Genomic DNA, 21,302 nt, shown 5'->3' with positions numbered 1-21,302 from the left:
TTTTAATAAATTTAATAGTATGTTTTCTTTAAAATAATAAAATGTAATGATTGTAAAATATTTGTTTTACAAAAATGTATTTTTAGAGACATAATCAAGAAAAGAATGCACCAAAATATAGATGTATGTTCAAAGCCTGTATATCGGAAGGAAACACGTGATTTTTGACCAATCAACTTCAGCTTAGAAAGGCCGCCATATTGACAGAAATTCACAAACTACTGGGTTGGTTCTGATCATAAAATATTAGTTTTTATAAACATTTCATTCCACGTCGATATAATTGTGACGTGGAGTGAATATTTCTGCTACTATGGATAGTAAAGGTGGTGGAAAAATTCAACGAAAACGCACTCGATTAACAGCTAAGCCGTACTCGAGGGCGAATGCATCGAGCACGCGGGAAGCAGGTTCATCATCAGGTCACCGCAGTGGCGCTGATACGAATCAGGTAAGGCGTGTAGAATGGGTTGATGTGCCTAGAATTAGATGAATAATGAAGTTGAATTATGTAAATGATTATTGCAGTTTAATTTGTTTTTAATGTTTAAGATTTAAAACAGACAAATAAAAAATTGTTAATTAATAAAACAACAGATTGTTTTTAAAAAAAACAAATATTTTTTGTTTGTTTTGTGTTTGTGTAATTTTGTTCGTCAATCCGCGCACATGGTATGATGTTTTTTAACGAAACGTCTAGCCTAGGCTTGTATTGTAATCAAATGGCATGGTTTGGATGAAATATTAGGCACTTCCTATTATTTAACCGTGAATGTAATTTAAAGTTTTCTATTGACAGTCGACCGTGCATGTAAAGAGTATCTTCTATGTGCACGATTTAATGATAGTGCTGCATTAAATTCAGTGTTTCCTATCTTCATAGTTTGTAGTCAACCATGCATATAGGCTAGTGTATTGTTTTCTTTCAGTAAAGTCGACAGCATGGATTAGGCCAAGTTGAGCCGCCGACAAGTTGAGCCGCCACCAGAAAAACGTTATTTTTTATGGAACGCCAAATGCTAACTTTCGCCAGTGCTTGTTCTATTTATATTAGGGATAAGGATGTACATTCAAAAGTTTATATATCTTGGTTTTTAGTATATATATTATTAAATATTATAATTAAAGAAATAATTATAAAAATCTGGCTTGTAGATTCCAAAATATAAAACATCACCGAAAGTGATCGTTTTTAGCCAAAAATGACGTAAACATGTTGCCCCTCAGTCGGCAGTTGTATGAACTAGGCTTACTCCATTTTTCGGTAAAATAATTACATAAAATCACGTTTTTTAGTAAAATATTTTGTGTATTAACATTGTAAAATTCAATAAAATATGATATTAAAAGATAAGTAAATAAAAAATAATATTTATTTAACCTCATTCGAAGAATGTTAAAACTCTATTAATTAGTCCTGAGAGACAACGTGACTTTACGTGGTAGGCCTACACGCGAGAAAAATTATGAGTGGCTGTGCACTGAATTTTTTCCTGGAAAGATTAAAACCAATTACTAATAAATATTACTACTTTCCTTTGCTGTGTTGTTAATTGTAATATGTAATTATATATTATTTATTTTCATGACACAATAAACCAAGACCATGAACTTATGTACTAGGACACCATATATAATCACTACACGAAATGTCGTAAAAGACATGCACTGGGCGTTTCATAGAAATCACCGGCGGCTCAACTTGCCGGCGGCCCAACCGGTCATATCCCGACAGCATGCCTTGTTAATATTATATTATGTTGTAGATCTTTCGGCAGAAAGAACCCAGGATCACTAATCAAATTAGATTTTTTTTATGTAACATATAAAACTATCAATTAAAATATGTAGTTTTTGAACTTATAGACAATTTTTAAACTATTATGTGTATATGTATAAAATATTACAAAAGGTTCCAACCTTCCATTACATTTTTACTATTACTATTCAACATATGAAAGGTAAATAATTGTCTGCTTGCTAACTGTAAATGAAATGTATGTAATTAATATTTATTATAAATAATATTTTATTAAATTATTTTATTTAGGGAAGTAGCCTACTGTAGGCCTATTAGATTTAGCGTTTCTCTATCCTAACATTACAATATCTGTTTGTATAGCAGCATAGATGATTGCAGAATAGTTTCTTTATTTTTTTTTCTGGCAGTCGCTATTAAAACGAGTGTCTAATTCCCTACTTGGTTTTGTGACACCTTCATGGCTGACTGGTTACTGGACGTCATCAAAGCCAGAAAAGAAAGCAGCTTCGGCAAGAAATGTAGTGACATCCGCACAGAGAGTGACCGATGAAATTGACGAAGAACAAATTGAGGTTGATTCTGATGTGGATGCTGTTGCTGTAACGACACAGAGGCAGGAAAGGAAGGTGACACCATTTTCATCCCAACAACCACTTGGAACTTCAACACCAGTTAATGATTTAAATAAATTTAAAGGTATAGTGTATAATTAATATTTGAACTTAGTATCCCATGACTACAGTATGTACAAGACGAACTCAAAACTTTACATTCATCTTAAAGTCACAAATATTCAGACATTGTTATTTTTAAAAAGTGACCATTTACAGTACTGTTACTTAGAAACGATACAAAACCGCTATCCATTTGGGTTGAGGAAGTTTAAGGCGTGGATGTAAAAAAATAATAACATTTAACTTTGAATTTTAATTTTTTTTCCTATTTCTGTATCTTATCTGTATTGTATTTTAACGCCTACAATTTCAAACCATGCAGTGTGTGTTGATGGGTATAATAATAAATTAAATGAAAACTGTAATATATTTTTAATGTCGGAAATAAAATATAAATTGGGACTTTTAAAAATGAAATTTCTTCAGGGAAAGACAGATGTTAAAAGAAAATATCTTCCTTTTTACTGTGCAGTATCCATAAAGACAAATCCTGTGTAATTAGCCATACAAAAATGGACATAATTAAACTCAGGGATGTGAATGGCAAAAGTCAATTGACCTTTTGTCAGAACAAACCTGTTGTGTTCATGATCTTTTAAGGCTACTACATAAAACAAATTTAATAAAAACACTGCACAACAATGTTAATGGCATTCAAACACTCAATTTTAAATGCTTTTTATTTTAGAACATGTTTTAATCTTGGCCCATTACTACTCGGCAAAAATAATCAGTAATTTGTATAAAAAAAAATTATTAGTCGCTTATTTCATGCTGGAAACAGGCCATAAAAATGATAATATTTTATAATGCTTGTTTTGATACAGTAGTAACGTTTTATCGTTGCTGACGTAAATGTTTGTATCTCTTGTTTTATTATGTGCAGATGATGTATCTGATGTATCCATGACTACAAGCAGTGTGTCCATGATACCTCAAGTGGATAACACTGATTATCAAATTAAGGTGTCCGCAAGCAATTTGAATAAAACAGACGGTATGTTGATTTTTATTTTTCACAATTTTTTTTTCTTCAACGAAATGAAAATGTTTTCATTAATTGCTTCATTGTTAATTTGTGAGAATCTGCAAGACGTGTAACTTTACTAAAAAAAAATATAAACATGGCAATTTTGCAATAATTTATTCATTATTTTTGAGTGGTTTTTTTTTTAATCTGGGCAGATGAGATTTCAGGATATTTTAATGTGTTTAAATTACCTTTTTATACTTTTTTTTTATAAAAATACAAATATAAACATAGATAAGCATGCCATAAAAAATTTCAATTTAAAATGTATATAATCAAACAGGTTATGCAGGCTGTTCAAGAACTGAACACATAATCTTCCTTTTAAAATAACCAAGCCTGTCATTAAAAATATCATATTGCTATTTAGATTATTAAATGTATATGGTAGTCTATGACATACATTTTGTATTTGAAATGTTTAATTAAATATTTACATTAAGTGACAGTGAAATTGATATATTAACATGTAGTTTACATTCAGGTTAATGTCATGAATATCATATCACCACCTTCGACCCTTATGGATATAAGGAGTGGTGATCATATGCTCGTTCAAGCATGATATGTATGTGGTACATTAATATGTGATGATAATGTTGTATTACATACTGATATAGACCTATGACTCGGCATATTAAAAATGTTTTGTGATATGTTTTCTCGTCTTTTCCTCCTTTCCATCCCCTCCCTCATTCATTTTATTGTTTTATATTAGTGAGCTTAATTTTGTAGACAATGGAACTTTTTTTTAATGACAATTGTTCTTTTCACCATACCCTAATATGCTGTTCATTGTCATTAGGCACTTGCCCTTAGCTTTTTTTCCATTGTAATTCTTAATTAAAACATACAGTCCTTGTAGATTTGGTACCCATCCTTGTCTATAGCCTCTTATATTGTACTGTATTTTTGTAATTTAATTTTATGTAGAGAGAACATCTGCAAGAACGTGGACACGCACAGCTGAAACTGTTACACCTCGAACAGCTTCAAGACCTCAGCAACCCAGCAAGAACATGCAAAGGCCCTCATTTAATGCTAGTTATTTTGGGTCTCCTATAACTGTAAGTGCAAATAATTAAATTAATGTAAATTATGCACTGTAATTATTTATAAACTCTATTTTGTTTCTTTATATATTAGTGTAAAATTATGATATAATATAATTCACTATGATTAATTTATTTTGTCAGGGTATTGGAATGTTATTAATTTTGTTTTTTCATTTGCAATCGCATTTACATAAACAATACAGATGTAATGGGTAATAATAATAGCATAACGTTATTGGAATATTTACAATAAAATTGCTTTCTGGCTTCTAATCACAATTATTGTTGGGATATTATTAAACATGGTTTTATACGCATAATTAGTATAATAGTAGTATCCAGTTGTTAAAATCTGAAATGTAAAAGTTTAATATAAGTTCTGCTAATTTGATAACATTTTAGTTAGCATTAACTGACTGTGAATATTAAACCCTCTCTGATTACAGACATTCGATTCTATGCATTATTTTATTATAATTTAACCCGACCTACTTTTCTTCCAGGGTCGTGAGAGTCCTGTTGGACCGTTTGCTTCACCTTTTTACCCGGGCAGGACTACCTATGGTGGAGCATCGGCACAAAGATCAACGCCGTCCATTAAACCAAGTAGTAATTCGCCATACCAGGTATTGTTATTTTAATATTAGATGGAATTAAAGTGCAAATGCAATAAACTATTACCTTAGTTGGTTCACATCAGAATATTTTTGTTTTAATTAAATATAAATTTTAGTTCAAACCAATTTTTTTCCTTGCAATCATATTTTAATTTATCATCTTTATTATTCATTGCCAAATACATTTTATAAACATCATAATAAAAGGATATGAAGTAATTGAAATTAAACACATAAAATGAATACCATATTCAAGGATAATCCCATGCTCGAGGTATAATCCCACCCCCTTGCTATTTTGACCCAAGACTTAAATCTATTGTTGCAGTCCGAGTATTACATAATCCCCAAATTTTATGTCCAGGCCAACTGTACAGTACTATAACAAATTATTTGTATTATCAGACTAGTTTTATCTGTAATGTATTGCAATAAAACAAACAAGAACAAGCAGTGTCAATATTTACAGAATAATAATATAACACACAATGATTGTTGCTGTACATACTTCAATGTAATCATGTTATTTTATAGGTGTATCATCCAATCAAGAGAAGATTAAAACCGAGACAGGCTAGTAGTTCTATAAACTCTGGCTTTGGTGTCACAAGCGCAGCTGCCAAACAGATCCTGGAGACATTGGAGAAGATGTCCACACCATTGTCGGATGCAAAGAAGATCCCTCTTTCACCTACAGCCTCTCCACTTGTGTTCAATGTGAGTGGAAATAGTCACTTTTGTTTTGTTCATTTTTCTTGAATAAATACATGGTTGGTATATTTATAAATGGTTTACATGTACATGGCAATAAATTTTAATTTTGCCCTAATCCTACATCTTCAATCTTCATTTCATCTGCTCTTACTGTAAAGCCTTGTCTACACTATCAAACTTTATGTGACAAAAAAAATGTTGATTTGCCCATATATGGACATGATGAAATCATTTTACTACCATATTTGGGCACATCACACTTTTTCTGTCAAACTAGTTTAATAGTGCAGACAGAGCTTTAACGATTACAGTACAAACATTTTTAGAATTATACCGATGATATCATGATAAAAGATATTGATATTAAACGTGACAACTTCTTTTTATTGCAGCCAACAAAACGCTCTAGAACAAGTCTAAGACCTGGTCCACCAGTAGCTCCACGGCCAGTACCGACTCGAGTAAGCATTGCAAACACCAGGCAGACATCCTTAGTTCCAGAAGAACCTGAAAGACTAAGGAAGGTGTCAACTGGTAATAAAGAACCAGAAGGCGCAACACCATCCACTGCCAAGTTTAGTGTACAATCAACGTTTAAGTAAGACCATAGCATTTTAAATCTTTTTTCAATCACTATTTTCTTCAATTAAATCAGAATACCAAGTAAGGACATGTGCAATATATCGGTGTATGAAGTATTGTGTATGTTTATTACTTAAGATCTGTCTACACTATCAAACTAGTTTGATATGCCCATATATGGTAGTGATATGCCCATATATGGTAGTGATATGTCCATATATGGTAGTAATATGTCCATATATGGGCACATCACATTTTTTGTCACATAAAGTTTAATAGTGTACACATAGCTTTACAAGTAGAAAGATTCAATCATTGAAATCCTGAAAACAAAGTTTTTTACGTCTAATGTTATCCTCAAAACTGAGATTTCTAGATATTCTAAATTGCATATATAATTTTTCAGATTTGGTGTTCCTGAAATTATAGCCAGTCCCCCCATTAGCAAGTCAAGTGGCGGTAAGATGAAAACAAAAAAGAAGTCTGCTGTACATGTATCCAACAAAGAAGATGAAGAAACCGAGATGGTTAGTTTTTTATGTTTTAATACTTTTTCAACTTATAAAATAAGTTATATAATTTTTTCATCCACTGATACCAGTAGATTTTACCAACTTTCATATTACTTTTTGCTAACAAATTCACAAAAACATGCTTATAAAATACAGATGTTATATTGTTTTGGATATAGCAAATGCATGTGGTAACACCACATATTAAACAATTAGGTCAATCATATCTAAATTTTTTGTTTTTCTTACTTTTGTGACTGTATGAAGATAGAGGTTGTAGCCAAATATAACTTTTGTTTGTAGCCAAATACAACTTTGTTATCTAATAGTCTTTTCTAATGTTTTATAAATGACCTATTCAACTATGTTTACATTTAAATTTATTTTTAAAATGCGCAAAAAGCCAAAGAGTAAACCACACCTTGAGCTAATGGCCAACGATAGAAGTGACAACCTCTTTGATTTGTTGGTGTTTTGAGTAAATCATTAAAGACGTTTTTAAATTTATTTTTAAAGTTGGAAGAAGTTGATCTACCTAACATCGCATTACCTCTTGGAGAGGGAAAGATGCCTTCATTCAACTTCTTAAAACCTTCTTCCAAACCATTAAAGTCTTCTACGCCCCTACCAAGCACCCAAGTTTCTAAGCACACACCTTCTACAACAAAGACCACTTCAGGTCTACAATTCCAGTTCTCATCACCTATATTCAAAGAAGGTCTTACTGTGGCAGCAGAAACAGGGGTTGCAAAGGTTTGTTTATGATTTAACTTTTTGTTGATACTTTGTGCCACATGCAAGTGGCTGTATTTGTTAACTTTCAATACTCCTTTAAAACGGCTGAATTTTGCCAAGTTTTAATCTTTCGGAAAGTAACATATTTTTGAAATAATTTGGACACAAATGTTCTCACAATTATTTGATTATGATGTTCTACACTAAGTGATTTTATATAGACTACTGTACTGTACTAGTATTGTAGCACTATATTTGTATAATTCAGAAAGTGTCCCTTTGATCATGGTCTCCTGAATAGGGGTTGATAATAGTGTACTTTCCCTGGTTCAATTCAAAGGAAAGAGAGTGTTGCCTAAATACCTTGATTTTACCTTGATCTTGGACATCTAAAGCAATGCTTGTGTGTCCCTCCGGTATATTCTATTACATGTTCTATCATATGGGGAAAACTTTAGTGGGTGGTGTTTCCAAAACTTTCTAGTCGGTTTTTAAATTGATTAACATTTGCAGCTTCTATTACATCTATACAAGGGGTTAAACTATATCTCTAGTATTTTGGTGGTCTTTCGTTATATCTCACACTTTTTTCTTTTTGTTGTAGACATTTACATTTAGCTCACCAAAGCTAGCACCATCAGCATCACCTAAGCAATTCTCCTCACCGTCCACCTCCTCGGCGCTTAAGCGAAAGGAGACAAACAATGATGAAGATGAGGCTAGTTTCGGTGGCTTAAAACCAGCAAAGGAATTAAAGAAGGGTAGTTGTTTAGAGGTTTTAGGGATTGGTAAGTTAATTGATAGAACATTTTTATTTGTTACGACTTCCTTTGAACATATTAAGTATTCTTATTAGCACAATAACGCTGTATTCATTTTTGTGTTTGTGTTCATCTTTTTACATATTATTTTAGACTATAAAAATCCACATAGTCTGTATACCTTTTAGCTGTCTGACAAATAGAAATTGTAGAAGATGCATTCTTATATTCTAATCAATGTAAAAAACACAGTTGTAAAATTGTTGCAGTGTAATCATAGTGTAAATATAATTTTCTGATTTTTCAGTTCCGATTAAATCAAGTACCGATGTTACAGATAACCATAAAAAAATAATTGGATTTGGAGATAGATTCAAAAAGGCACCAGGAACGTGGACTTGTTCAACTTGTTTACTTGATAATAAACCAAGTGCTAACAAATGTATTGCATGCACGACAAGCAAATCTCAGGCAAGAAATGAATCCAATACTGTTGGAAAGAAACAAGACAGTGTTGTAGACTCTGGCAAATTAATTAGTGTATCAAATTCAGGAACTATAGTTGCAAGTAAAACCAGTTCAACACATTTACAAAGTCCACATAGAACTAGTACATCTCAAATTGGATTTGGGAATAAGTTTAAGCCAGAGCCAGGCTCCTGGAATTGTAATTCTTGTTTACTGGACAATAAACCAAACAGGGACACTTGTGTAGCATGTGCCAGTAAAAAGCCACAAAAATCAGACATTACTCAACCACCAATTAGCTTAGCAGAGAAATTTAAACCCCAACAAGGGTCATGGACTTGCGATACTTGTCTTGTAGACAATAAAAAGGAATCGTTAAAATGTGTTGCATGTACAACAGCTAAACCGGGTGCAACCAGCCAGTCGTCTAGTATAGGCGTAAGTAAATATGTCCGTTTTCCTATCTGTAGATTAGACATGTCAAACAAGTTGATCAGTACAACAAGTTGTTTTTCGAATAAGATAAGATAATAAATATATATACAAGAAAGGATTATTAGTTGGTATAGCTGTTACCCTATTGTAGCAATTTCAATGGGGATACACGTCTGAAATGGGATTACTATAGTCTTTAAGTATGTGTTTGTACAGTAGTATAACTAGCAACAGTAGAATATTAGAAAATTTATTTTAAAAGGTACTTTGTGAACCTTTATTTGGGATATAGAAAACTTAAATACAACCAGTTAGTTGATTTTATAACCTATCCACACAGAAATTATGTGGAATTACGGAGTTCGAGACTGAGCAGTCAAAGCTGAGCTCCGGGTGTGTGATGGAACTACCCTTTGGTTCTGTTCAGTACCTGTTGATAGTTCTTCAGTATAACCATGAAGGCACAAAATGCATGTATTTAATTGATAAAGAAGTTTATTGTAAAACCTTTTCTTTTTCTAGGAAGTGCAAAAAAACGAAATATCGTTAGCAGAAAAGTTTGCGCCTGTTCCTGGATCTTGGTCATGTGATACCTGCCTTATACAAAATAAATCATCAGATTCTAAGTGTGTAGCTTGTGGTACAGCTAAACCTGGAAGCAAGGTAAATGGTCATTGTTAAATTAAATGTGAATCTAATTTATATAAATGTTGATACAGTACAGAAAGAAAATACTGCAACTTTATCTACGAAGTAGCTTCGTAGATAGAACGTAGGCTACGTTGTTGGCTTCGTAAGTTCAGTTGTTTGGCTTCGTAACCTCAATAAACAACTTTCAATGACCTACGTTCTGAACTTCGTAGGGAGTTCGTAACCTAAATAAACAACCCTACAATGTTCTTGGTGAAGTAAGGTGTGAAATTAATGTGGTAAATTTAACTGGCGGAGGACCAAGTTGTAAATTACTAAAAAACAAATAATATTTTTGAATCGTAATCTTTTCCTTCATGCGTGTTTACCTACTCAACGGCGAATATAAATTTCCCACGATGTATAACGTAGAGAAAGACACGATCCAACACAGGTGAACCGCAGCAACGAACAGGCCAACTAATAAACATAATATAGCGAACGTCCAGTCCATCCAGAAACGATCCAGAGAAAAAAAGAATGTAAAAACAATTAATTCTAAATATAGCATCAGGACGTTCAATCTGTCGCTCAAAAAGATGCCGACAGAAGACCGTAATTAATACAGACCTAGTTTTTTTGGTCACATGGCATGAAACGCGATACTCTCTGCTTACCGCAATCTCTTACCTGTTTTTTTTTTACTCAGTACGAGAGTACGTGTACCTGGATTCTGTGTCACATGACATGAAACATAATACTCTCTAAACTGCTCAGCTCACATGCTTTTTCCCCTTCAAATTCTGGTCGGCCCTTTTTCTTTTACATGTCGTAATCATTTTAAAAGGCCTATTTATGTTAAATCTTAATATGGAATATATATTCTGCATATTTTTTGTTGTTGTCCTAGCCCAGGTGTCGTTTTTATAATTCGCTAACCCAACAAGGTAAGATTAAATAATTTATAGTGTAGGCCACCGGAACAGGCTAGCCTCAACTCTCTACGTGAGCTGATGTCCACCGGCCCGATGTCGTTTCGTTGGCGGATTTCCGTCAAAATTAGGATTAACCGATGCATAGGGCGGCTACAAAAATTGATGTCTACTATCTTTAGGTAGGATTTTAATTAGCAAACAATACATTGTTTGTTTGCATTGTCCATGCTTCCCACGAACCACCCTAAGATCGAGGCGTAGCCTAGATTTCATAACAATACATCCTAGGCTACGAACAATACATCGTAGGCTAAGAACAATACATCGTAGGAGAGAACAATACATCGTAGGCTACGAACAATACATCGTAGGCTACAAACAATACATCGTAAGCTACGAACAATACATCGTAAGCTACAAACAATGACCTATGATCTACCTACGCGTAGGCGACGAAAGGCTATGCGTAGATACGAAGCAGTAATTTCTTTCTGTACTGTAGTAAGTCTGATTTAAGCTCTGTCTACACTATCAAACTGGTAATATGACATGTCCATATATGAGCACATCACTTTTTTTTTTATTGTAAAGTGGTAGTAACCTTAACTTAAGCTCCGTCTACACAAAGGTAGTAACCTTGACTAAAGCAAAGTCTAACAAAAGTGTGATGTGCCCAAATATGGTCACATCATGTCACATAAACTTTGGTAGTGTAGACAGAGCTTTAAATTATAATCATATATTCCATCATTTTACAAAATCTTTCTTCATCCAAAATGGTTTCCTTCTTTTTAGACGGAGAGCAAATCGGTGCTTGGTTTTGGTGACAAGTTCAAGGCTCCAGCTGGTTCCTGGACGTGTGATACATGCCTTATACAGAATAACAAATCTTCAAACAAGTGTGTAGCTTGTGGAGCTAGCCAACCTGGTTGTGAGCCTGTTCTTAAAGCACCACCTGGTAAGAAAACTAGCTTGCAATATGTCGTCATATTACAAACTTATTTACAACTGAGACTCGTTTCACATACATACCTTCAAGTTTTTCCATTAAATTGTATTGAATACTTTCTTACGATATTCCCTCCCATTGCACTAGAGACCACTTTCTCCAAAGCCAGACCAACTCAACCCAAGGTGTGTCCAGTATTGTAGAGTTGACTTCACTCTTGTTTTTCATTTCTAATTATCCTTTTTATTGTTCAACAGCATCAGTTTTTAAGTTTGGAGGAAGTTCAGCACAATCTTCTGAAGACAAACCATCGTCAACTTTTAAATTTGGTGGCACATCAACACAGGCCACTAGCGGTTTTAGTTTTGGTGGCAGTAATAATGAACAATCTAAGGCTGTAACAGGTAGTACAGCACCACAGGCCACTAGCGGTTTTAGTTTTGGTGGCAGTAATAATGAACAATCGAAGCCTGTCGCTGGTGGGTTTACCTTTGGCAGTAAAAGTGAACAATCTAAGCCAGTGACTGGTGGTACTGCACCAGGGTCCACCGGTGGATTTACTTTTGGCAGTAAAAATGAACAATCTAAGCCAGTCGCTGGTGATACAGCACCACAGTCAACTAGCGGTTTTACTTTTGGCAGTAAAAATGAACAATCTAAGCCAGTCGCTGGTGATACAGCACCACAGTCAACTAGCGGTTTTACTTTTGGTAGTAAAAATGAACAATCTAAACCAGTCGCTGGTGGTACAGCACCACAGTCCACTAGTGGGTTTACCTTTGGAAGTAAAAGTGAACAATCTAAGCCAGTCGCTGGTGATACAGCACCACAGTCAACTAGCGGGTTTATCTTTGGAAGTAAAAGTGAACAATCTAAGCCAGTCACAGGTGGTTTTACATTTGGTAAAAAAGGTGAGAGCGATTCAAAGACAAATAGTGCAATTAGCGAGACTTCTTCCACCACAGATTCTTCAGAAAAAAACACAATGGAAACTTTTCAATTTGGAATGTCTAATACTTCAGAAAAACCAGAATCGTCTGCAGGAGGATTTACATTTGGACAAAAATCTGAAAAGGCTTCAGTGGTCAGTGGCGGTTTTAATTTCGGACAAAGTTCAGCAACGAACTTGACACAGAAACCAACTAGTAATAACATACTTGGCGTAGGAATATCTAGTGGAATTGCTTCCAGCACTACTACAAAATCGGACAGTAGCAACGTTAGTACATTTGTTTTTGGTGCTAAAAGTAATGATACAAATAGTCTTGCTAAAACGGATGGCTTTCAATTCGGAAGTAATTCAGAAAAGAGCGCTGCAAAAGAGGCTTCTTCATCGGCATTCCAACTCGCTGCAAAACCTGCAAGTACAGGATTTTCATTCGGTTCAAAGAACCATGTAGATGCTAAGGATACGGGATCAGTATTTGGTGGCAATAAACTAACTGGAAATGTTACTGTCAACAACAATGATTTAAGTAAACCTAACGCCGGTGTTGCTTTTCAATTTGGGGCAGCAGCACAAACGTCAAGTGCTCCAGCTCCATTTGTTTTCTCAGGACAATCTAAGGAACCCTCAGGTAAGGAACTGTTCTTTATTAACTGATTTTGTAGATTCATATTCAGCTGTAAAGCCTTGTCTACACTATCAAACTTTATGTGACAAAAATAATGTGATGTGCCCATATATGGACATGATGATGTCATATCACTACCGTATTTGGGAATATCACTACCATATTTGGGCACATCACATCTTTTTGATGTCAAATTGGTTAGATAGTGTAGACACACATGTCCATATATGGGCACATTGTTTTGTCACATAAAGTTTGATAGTGTATACAGAGCTTTACAATAAACTTAAATGATTGTATCACCAAACATTCATTGTCTAATCTCTCCAATAATATGATTAACCTTGATGAATAGGTTTACACTTTAATTTTCCAAGTTATTAAGGAGATGTAATGTAATTCCTTATATTTCTGTTCTTCAACTTTATTACAGTTTAAATCTTTTAAACAGTATTCTTTTAAAATATAAGTGAACAGAAATTCTGCTAGAACCATGTTTTGATGAAAATTTAGTTTACAATATTATGTATTGATTTTAGTTGAAAAACCAAGTACCACGTTTTCATTTGGAAAATCCACTTCAGGAACTGATGATGCAGGTAATTAACAATTATTTGTTTTTTTTATACAATATAATGATTGTTTTTTTCTTAACATATGAAACCTTTTATTAACATATACAAATTTAAATATTCAACAGGTATCCGAGGCCCACCTGCAAAAATGGGAGGATTTTCATTTGGAAATGAGAAGCCTCAAGAACCAGCATCAACCACTAACACTGGTTCACTGTCTACCTTTGGTTTTGGTGGCAACACCATGTCTGCTCCTGCAGCTTCCACAGCAGAACCACCCACCTTCAAGTTTGGCCAGAATCCAAATCCAACAGCGCCATCATTTGTTGGTGAGTTAACAGTATATACAGTAATGTCTTAGGCCTGCTAGCTGTCTACACTAGCTAACTTTAGTAATTTTTTGTTTGCCTTGGTTTGCAAAGTAAAAACCGCAGCTGCTTCCTATACTGAGGGTGGGTTTGTCCCATACTGAGGGTGGATGTGTCCTATACTGAGCTTGGGTGTGTCCCATACTGAGGGTTGGTGTGTCCCATACTGAAGGGGGGTGTGTGTGCCCATACTGAGGGTGGGTGTGTCCTATACTGAGGGTGGTGGGTGTGTCCCATATTGAGGGTGGGTTAATTCAACTATTTGTATAAGCCCCTCCCCACCCCCATCATTTTATGCAATTTTTAAATTCAAGATATTATATAAATATAGTAGTAGTAGTAGTACATTGATAATACAACATAAAAATGTTCTTTCAGATTTTGGAGCCACAGTAAATAATTCAACAGCACCAACACTTGGTAACAGCGTAAATTCTACCACAGGCGGTGTTACCTTCAATGACTCCAGTAACAATGGTGGTGGTGGTGGTTTCAATTTTACCCCTAGCAATGCTGCTCCCAAGTTTGGTGCCACGTCATCCACGCCAACCTTTGGCGGTCAGAGTAATTCAACGATAGGTTCGAGCGGCTTTGGTATGGGGAATAGTAACTCTGTTACTTTTGGTGGTGCTGGTGCTAACAATACCCCTGCTCCAGCATTCGGTAGTATGGCACCGCAAACCAATGGACCAGGTGGTGGTGGTAAGAAAATAGTTCATTTAACAAATTCTTAATAGATTAGATCTCTCTTTAGTAGTGAATCTGAATATCCTGGAGACCAACACAAATGTCTTCGAAATGTCTTAGTATATTCTTAAGTGTATAACTTTAAATGATTTTCCCTATTTATCTTCTGTTTTATCATTTTAAATACACAGGGGAAAATTTCATTTTAAAATTTTGTTTAGCAATATTGCTAATCAAACTGATTTTTAAGTCGTGAAACATAGTTTCGTATTGTATTTTTTGCTACACAATTTTAAAAATCTGCAGCAAAAAGGTTATGTATAGCTTTTTTCTATGCTACACTGGCGAAATTATTCCCTGTTTAATTAGTGTAATTCCCTGAACATACTATACAATGCTGAGTTATGATCAAAATGGAAAATTTAATTCAATTGTTTTCTTTATAGGTTTTCAGTTCAACAGTGATTCAAATTCAAAACCTAACAACTCATTCCAGTTTGGGCAGCAAACCAATTCTTCCTCTCTTTTCCAGTTTGGAGGAAAGAGTTCGGAGCTGTCATCAACCACACCAGCCCCTAGTGGTGGTTTTAATTTTGGATCTACACCAGCAGTACAACCACCCAACTTTAGTGCATTTTCAAACCGTGGAAACGACTCAATGGCATTTCAATTCAAGTAGGTTTAGGAACTGAATTTAAAGACTACACAAGTTTCTGTCCAGTGCTAAAACTCTGTCTACTGCACTATCAAACTTTGTGACAAAAAATGTGATGTGCCAATATATGAACATGATGATGTCATATCACTACCATGAATACCTTATCATATTGTTCATCTTGTAATTGTACTATTGTCTTAGCAATTTAAACTTCTGTATTTTTAATGTAAGCCGGACTGCTATTTTGTATACCTTCATTATTTTTTTTTTTAACTGGTGGTCATGACTTAAAGTTGTCCGCAACTTATTTTGACCTCCATCCGCACATTTTTTATGTTTTTCTTGTTTATTGTAATTTTCTTTTTGCAATTTGTAATTTTTATCTTTTATTTTAAAATGTGTGGAGAAACTAATAAAACAAACAAACAAACAAACCATAAATGGGCACATCAAACTTTTTTTTTGCCAAAATAATTTGATAGTGTAAACAGAGCTTTAGAATTCCTTGCAAATATCATAAATGGGAGAAAAAAATTGATTTGTTTCAGCGAATTGTCTGTTCGTTATTTTCACCTACATGAATCCTGTTTAACATTACTTTAGTTTAATTCATTAGTTGTTATTAATATCAATCTTGTTTTTTATTAAGGGCCAATGCTACCAATGATAATCCATTTAATGCCGTGTCCAGTGGAAATGTGCAAGGGAGGAAGATAAAGAAAGCCCAGAGGAGAATCAAGAAAACGTAGCAGAAGTTGATAATGCCATCACAGGGTGTATAAAAGGACTAGCAGACTACTATCTAAACAGCCATTTTATTAGTAACAAGGCCAGATCTAAGCAGGGCCATCCCTTCACAGATTAGCACCTAGAAACTCAACCACCCAGTTCCTGGCAGGCCAGCTCTTAGTAACTTAACAATAACTCGTACTCCTAGAATACAATGTGCTGAATCTATATATAAATAGAGCTTCACTATGACTTATCTATTGGTTACAATACACCTGGTCTTATTCATTAGTTTGTTAGGCAAACAATACAAATGGCCAATCTAAAACCATTATTGAAATCAGAAACCTGGTTAATGTGTTTAAATAGCCTATAGTGTCCACATTCCTGCTAATTATTTGAGGATAAGATCACAATTGCACAATTTTATTCTGGTAGGCAATGCAATAGATTTGACCATGTTACCTTTTGTTTTATTAGTATTGTTTGTGTTGAATTAAATGTTATGTTTTTATGATGTTTACCATACAGACTCTAGTATATGTCTCAAGTTGAACAATTGCATGTGACATTACACCGATAATGATTTACAATGGAAACCACACAATTGTATTTATTTCAACTTTATAGAAGGTATGCCACTTCCAGCTGACCCAACAAGCCAGCTGATATCCATGGCCCTCTTTTTCCAATTATCAAAGCAAATGAGATTGATTTGTTAAATATTTTGGTTTTCTATGCTGGAGTCTATATGGTAATCCTTTAACATTATGTTTGCATGTATCTCTACCACTGTACTGTACTTATAGTCTAACACCAAAAACTAATGTGATATTTTTTTACATTTTTATTAACCACTCGATATTGTTAATCCATCAAATTTAAAATTAATTTGTACAGATGGTAGAACACATTTCAATCAAATTTCTTTTAGTTCATTTTAATTAATTAAAATTTATATTAATTATAAATTATCTAAATAATAATTTCAAACACTTGACATGAATGTGAAATGTCCTTTTCTAGCATACTTTTTGGCATTTGAAACAACTAAAAAATAATCACAGAATATAATTATTTACACCAAAATATGTGTTTATGCTTGCTAATTTCAACTGATAAGCAAGTCCATGGGTGCTCATACTAATGTAATCTGGTTAAAATTAACGCCATTGTCTTTTAGATTGATGTTGAGATACTAAGTGCAGGTTTAGCTGCTTATCTGATTTTGACGTACCACAATATTATCACATTGCGCAGGTCACTGCATCGGCAATTCATACCTTTGTACTATAAACTGTTTACGATTCTTGTTTGTGATCCATAATTAATATTTCTCATTAATAATAATCAACTATTACAGATAATCTATATGCACATTGTTTGTGATAATACCAGGACAGTACCTTTTATTTGTAGCATTCAATAATGTCATAATATCAGATGGAATTCTGCATAATTATAATTGTACATTGTTTAGGCTTGTTGGTGCAACTATTTCTGAATATTCCTCACTATAATAACAACTAGTGCTACTACCAATTATTCAATGTAGGAATCATATACGATATTTGACCAGTTTTAACATTGGGTGGGGTGTGTATTTCAGTAATGTTGGGTCATATTGTATAATGTATAGTAGTTTAGGAACCAAAGAAAAATATTCTACTGCTTGTTATATTTTAATCGGTTGGGTGAATTAATATTTTTTTTTTTTTTGCTTGAGTAGTTCAGGTATTTGTTGGAATTTTAACCTCTCTGTTTTTCAAATATTAAAAAATCACAAATTTTTTTTATTGTAACAATATATATTTTTGCAAACATTTGTCCGTTTTTAGATATTTTTTTTCGTACAAATAGTGTTTGTTGTAATGGTTAAAGTTCAAACTTAGCATAGACAATCCATAAGCCGCTATTTTGCAAGTTTGCTACATAAGAGACTTGTGTAGTTTTGCTTTGTGCATACTTGTACATTAAGCACAATACTGTAATACTCGTGAACTGAAATACCCCATATTCATGAATACAATAGTGTATTTATTTCATAGCAGTCAATTATTTTAATAATGCCAGTATCAATCACTCCAAATACATTTAAAATAACAATTGAACCAAATGTTTTAAAGTTAGTGTAGTTTTTTTAATGTAATAATTTTTACTGTGTTTTCTCGATATGTATGTTTTATAGTTGGCTTCCAAATGATATTCCCATGTAAATGAATGGAGAACATACACTCTTTAACATACAAATTAAATGAATTACTTAAAAAATGCAATACTTTTGTTGATAAAGGTAGTTGTTAGGGAACTAGAATTTAACTGGATGTGGAATATGCTGTTGTATATAAAGCATTGGACACTGTATCTTATTTGTTTACTATTTTTATGTTTCATTGTAAATAGCTAATAAGTCTGTAAAAAAGTAAGAGAGAGAGACAGTACATCTCATATTTCAACCATCCCACCTTGAGACGGCGTTATATATAAACCAATTTCGAGCAAAAATACAAAACGAATAGAAATCTTTTAGGGAAAGAAATGTTAGGAAATGAATTGTATAAAAAGTTTATTTTTATGTTACTATATAGAATATTTGAGCCAATTTAGTATTGGTGGGAAGTGAAAACGTGAGATGTGCTATTTGTCTGAGCATGCAAATAAGCAAAATTAATATGCAAATAATATGTAGATTGTATATACAGTGTAAACCATGTCAAAAAAACTGATGCCTTCTGTGTGAGAGTGCGAGAGAAACAAATTGTTAAAACAAAAAGTTTAAATAGTAATATTTTAGTGTATTAAAATATACCCCGTATGAGGGTTTAGATCGTAAGTATTGTAATTTTGGGCCCAGTTTTTGTAATTTTTGGTACTTAAAAAAGTATGAAAAACAGAAGTCGCTGTGTTTTTTGGTATGGTGCTATATAAAGAGATGTATGTATGATCCAGTGCTGTTAATGAAAGGGATGATAAACTAGTTTAGTTGCATTATTTAGTTCAATTAAATGACGGATGCGAAGAAAGAGGAGATGTTAATATGTTTTGGTTGGTGAATAAATATCAAAATATAGAGAAACTGATAAGTTCTATAGAGTATTTGTTTGTATCAGTTGCTGGTTTAATTTGTATCCACTTTTTGATTTATATTATGTACAACAGGCCTTGTCTTTTTAAAAATTAAGTGTGTTGTAAATCACACTCCTCAAGGACAGTTTAGGAGTATGTTAGGCGAGTGATGACACTCACTCACCTCAAACGAAAAGGCCTGGTACAGTCAACTTTATTGAAATCTGACTTTGGAAAAAGTATTCGTATTACAGTGCTGTGGTTGGCAATGTTAACCATCGACCTATAAATTAATGTCTATGATATTACAGTATTGTGGTGGACAATGTTACACCATGGACCTATACATTGTCCATGGTGTAACAGTATTGTGGTGGGCAATGTTACACAATGGACCTATACATTGTCCATGGTGTTACAGTATTGTGGTGGGCAATGTAACACCATGGACCTATACATTAATGTCGATGGTGTTACAGTATTGTGGTGGGCAATGTTACACCATGGACCTATACATTAATGTCGATGGTGTTACAGTATTGTGGCGGGCAATGTTACACCATGGACCTATAACACTTAGAGCTGTAATACAAAGGACACAGTAAAAACATCAAATTATGATCAGTTGTGTATTTTTAATACTTCATTCTGAGTATGAATACTGATATTACAATATTATTCAATTCTATGCAGGATATAACATTTGGAAGTTGAATGGTGAAGCAGATGTTCCCCACACTGTGCCTAAAAAGTGTTGCCATTATTTTTCAAGTTTTTCCGTCGTTAGATCATCACTTTCAAGTTTCATAACTCTCCAAGTTGTCACATTGTTTCCAATTGGAACCTCAATTTTTTTCACCTAAAGAATTAAAACAGGTAGGAAATATCATATTAGTATTACATACAAATTGTTTACCTTTCTCACTATAATGTATTAATTAAATAATTGTGAATTTTGAAATATAGTATATTTTTAAAAGCAAAACTAATTTCTTTACATTTTACAAACCTTTTAGATCTGTTCAAGTTTCCACTGTCAATTAATATCTGACTTCTGTTGAATTCTGTTAAGTTTGAAAGAGTGTTGATGTTCCTCACATCATGTGCAAGTCTTGGTATTACAATATTTTGCAAGTTTTCCCAGTCTCATATTATTATCATCTCCTTGGTTTTTCTAACTGAAATTCTCTCAATTGGCACCTAGCCTTTGTATATCTAAAGAATTCAAGCAAAGGTAGGTAATTTAATATTAGTATTGCATACAAATTGTTCAACTTTCTGACTATAATGTATTAATTCACAGTCAAATCATTGTGAGTTTTTAAATAATGTATATTTTTAAAAGCAAAACTAATTTCTTTTACATTCTACACACCTTTTAGATCTGTCCACTGTTGATTACTATTAGACCATGTGCCCATAAAATGTATTTATGTGAAAAGCCACAAGAGGTTTGATTGGCTGATTATGTAGATATATGGCTAAGATGCAATAATCAATATTGCTGCTGGGTCATATCCTGTAAATTTACCCTGGAGACCCCAAATAGGAGGGGTAAAAAATTAGATTTAATCATATGAAAAGCCACATGGATAAAAGTTGTTTGACATCATTCCCATATGTGTATACAATGTTAAAACAGCAATGACAGCAACTTTATCCTGTAAGTTGCCCGAAACAGTAGCCCTAAGTGACCACTAAAAAATGGTGTTATTCATGTCAAGAGCCACACGGCTAATTCCTTTTGCATTGTAACTGTCACACATTTGGGTGCACAGAAAAACCA

At 33.5% G+C, this 21,302-nt stretch overlaps 1 protein-coding gene and 1 long non-coding RNA gene across 2 annotated transcripts; one reads left to right on the top strand and one right to left on the bottom strand.

Annotated features, from left to right (window-relative positions):
* The first annotated feature begins 177 nt into the window (after nt 1-177).
* On the top strand, nt 178-19,524 carry LOC140062153 (uncharacterized). Its single transcript, XM_072108221.1, has 19 exons — nt 178-451; nt 2,170-2,458; nt 3,323-3,433; nt 4,400-4,533; nt 5,025-5,147; nt 5,673-5,855; nt 6,245-6,450; nt 6,841-6,961; nt 7,463-7,699; nt 8,286-8,469; nt 8,750-9,348; nt 9,868-10,008; nt 11,706-11,868; nt 12,117-13,436; nt 13,973-14,032; nt 14,134-14,337; nt 14,755-15,078; nt 15,510-15,738; nt 16,371-19,524. Exons 1-19 carry the CDS (start codon nt 314-316, stop codon nt 16,468-16,470), a joined length of 4,866 nt encoding a protein of 1,621 aa, XP_071964322.1. The 5' UTR covers nt 178-313; the 3' UTR covers nt 16,471-19,524.
* A 595-nt stretch (nt 19,525-20,119) lies between these two features.
* Nucleotides 20,120-21,214, bottom strand: LOC140062673 (uncharacterized). The gene is made up of 3 exons (XR_011847514.1): nt 20,892-21,214; nt 20,526-20,731; nt 20,120-20,375 (listed from the first exon to the last, which is right to left on the bottom strand). It is a non-coding gene; the product is annotated as an uncharacterized lncRNA (long non-coding RNA).
* Nucleotides 21,215-21,302: the final 88 nt, after the last annotated feature.

Source organism: Antedon mediterranea, chromosome 11, assembly GCF_964355755.1.
Source record: "Antedon mediterranea chromosome 11, ecAntMedi1.1, whole genome shotgun sequence".
Classification (NCBI taxonomy): domain Eukaryota; kingdom Metazoa; phylum Echinodermata; class Crinoidea; order Comatulida; family Antedonidae; genus Antedon; species Antedon mediterranea.
Note: the sequence above shows the minus strand (reverse complement) of the source record. Positions and strands in the feature narration are given on the sequence as shown.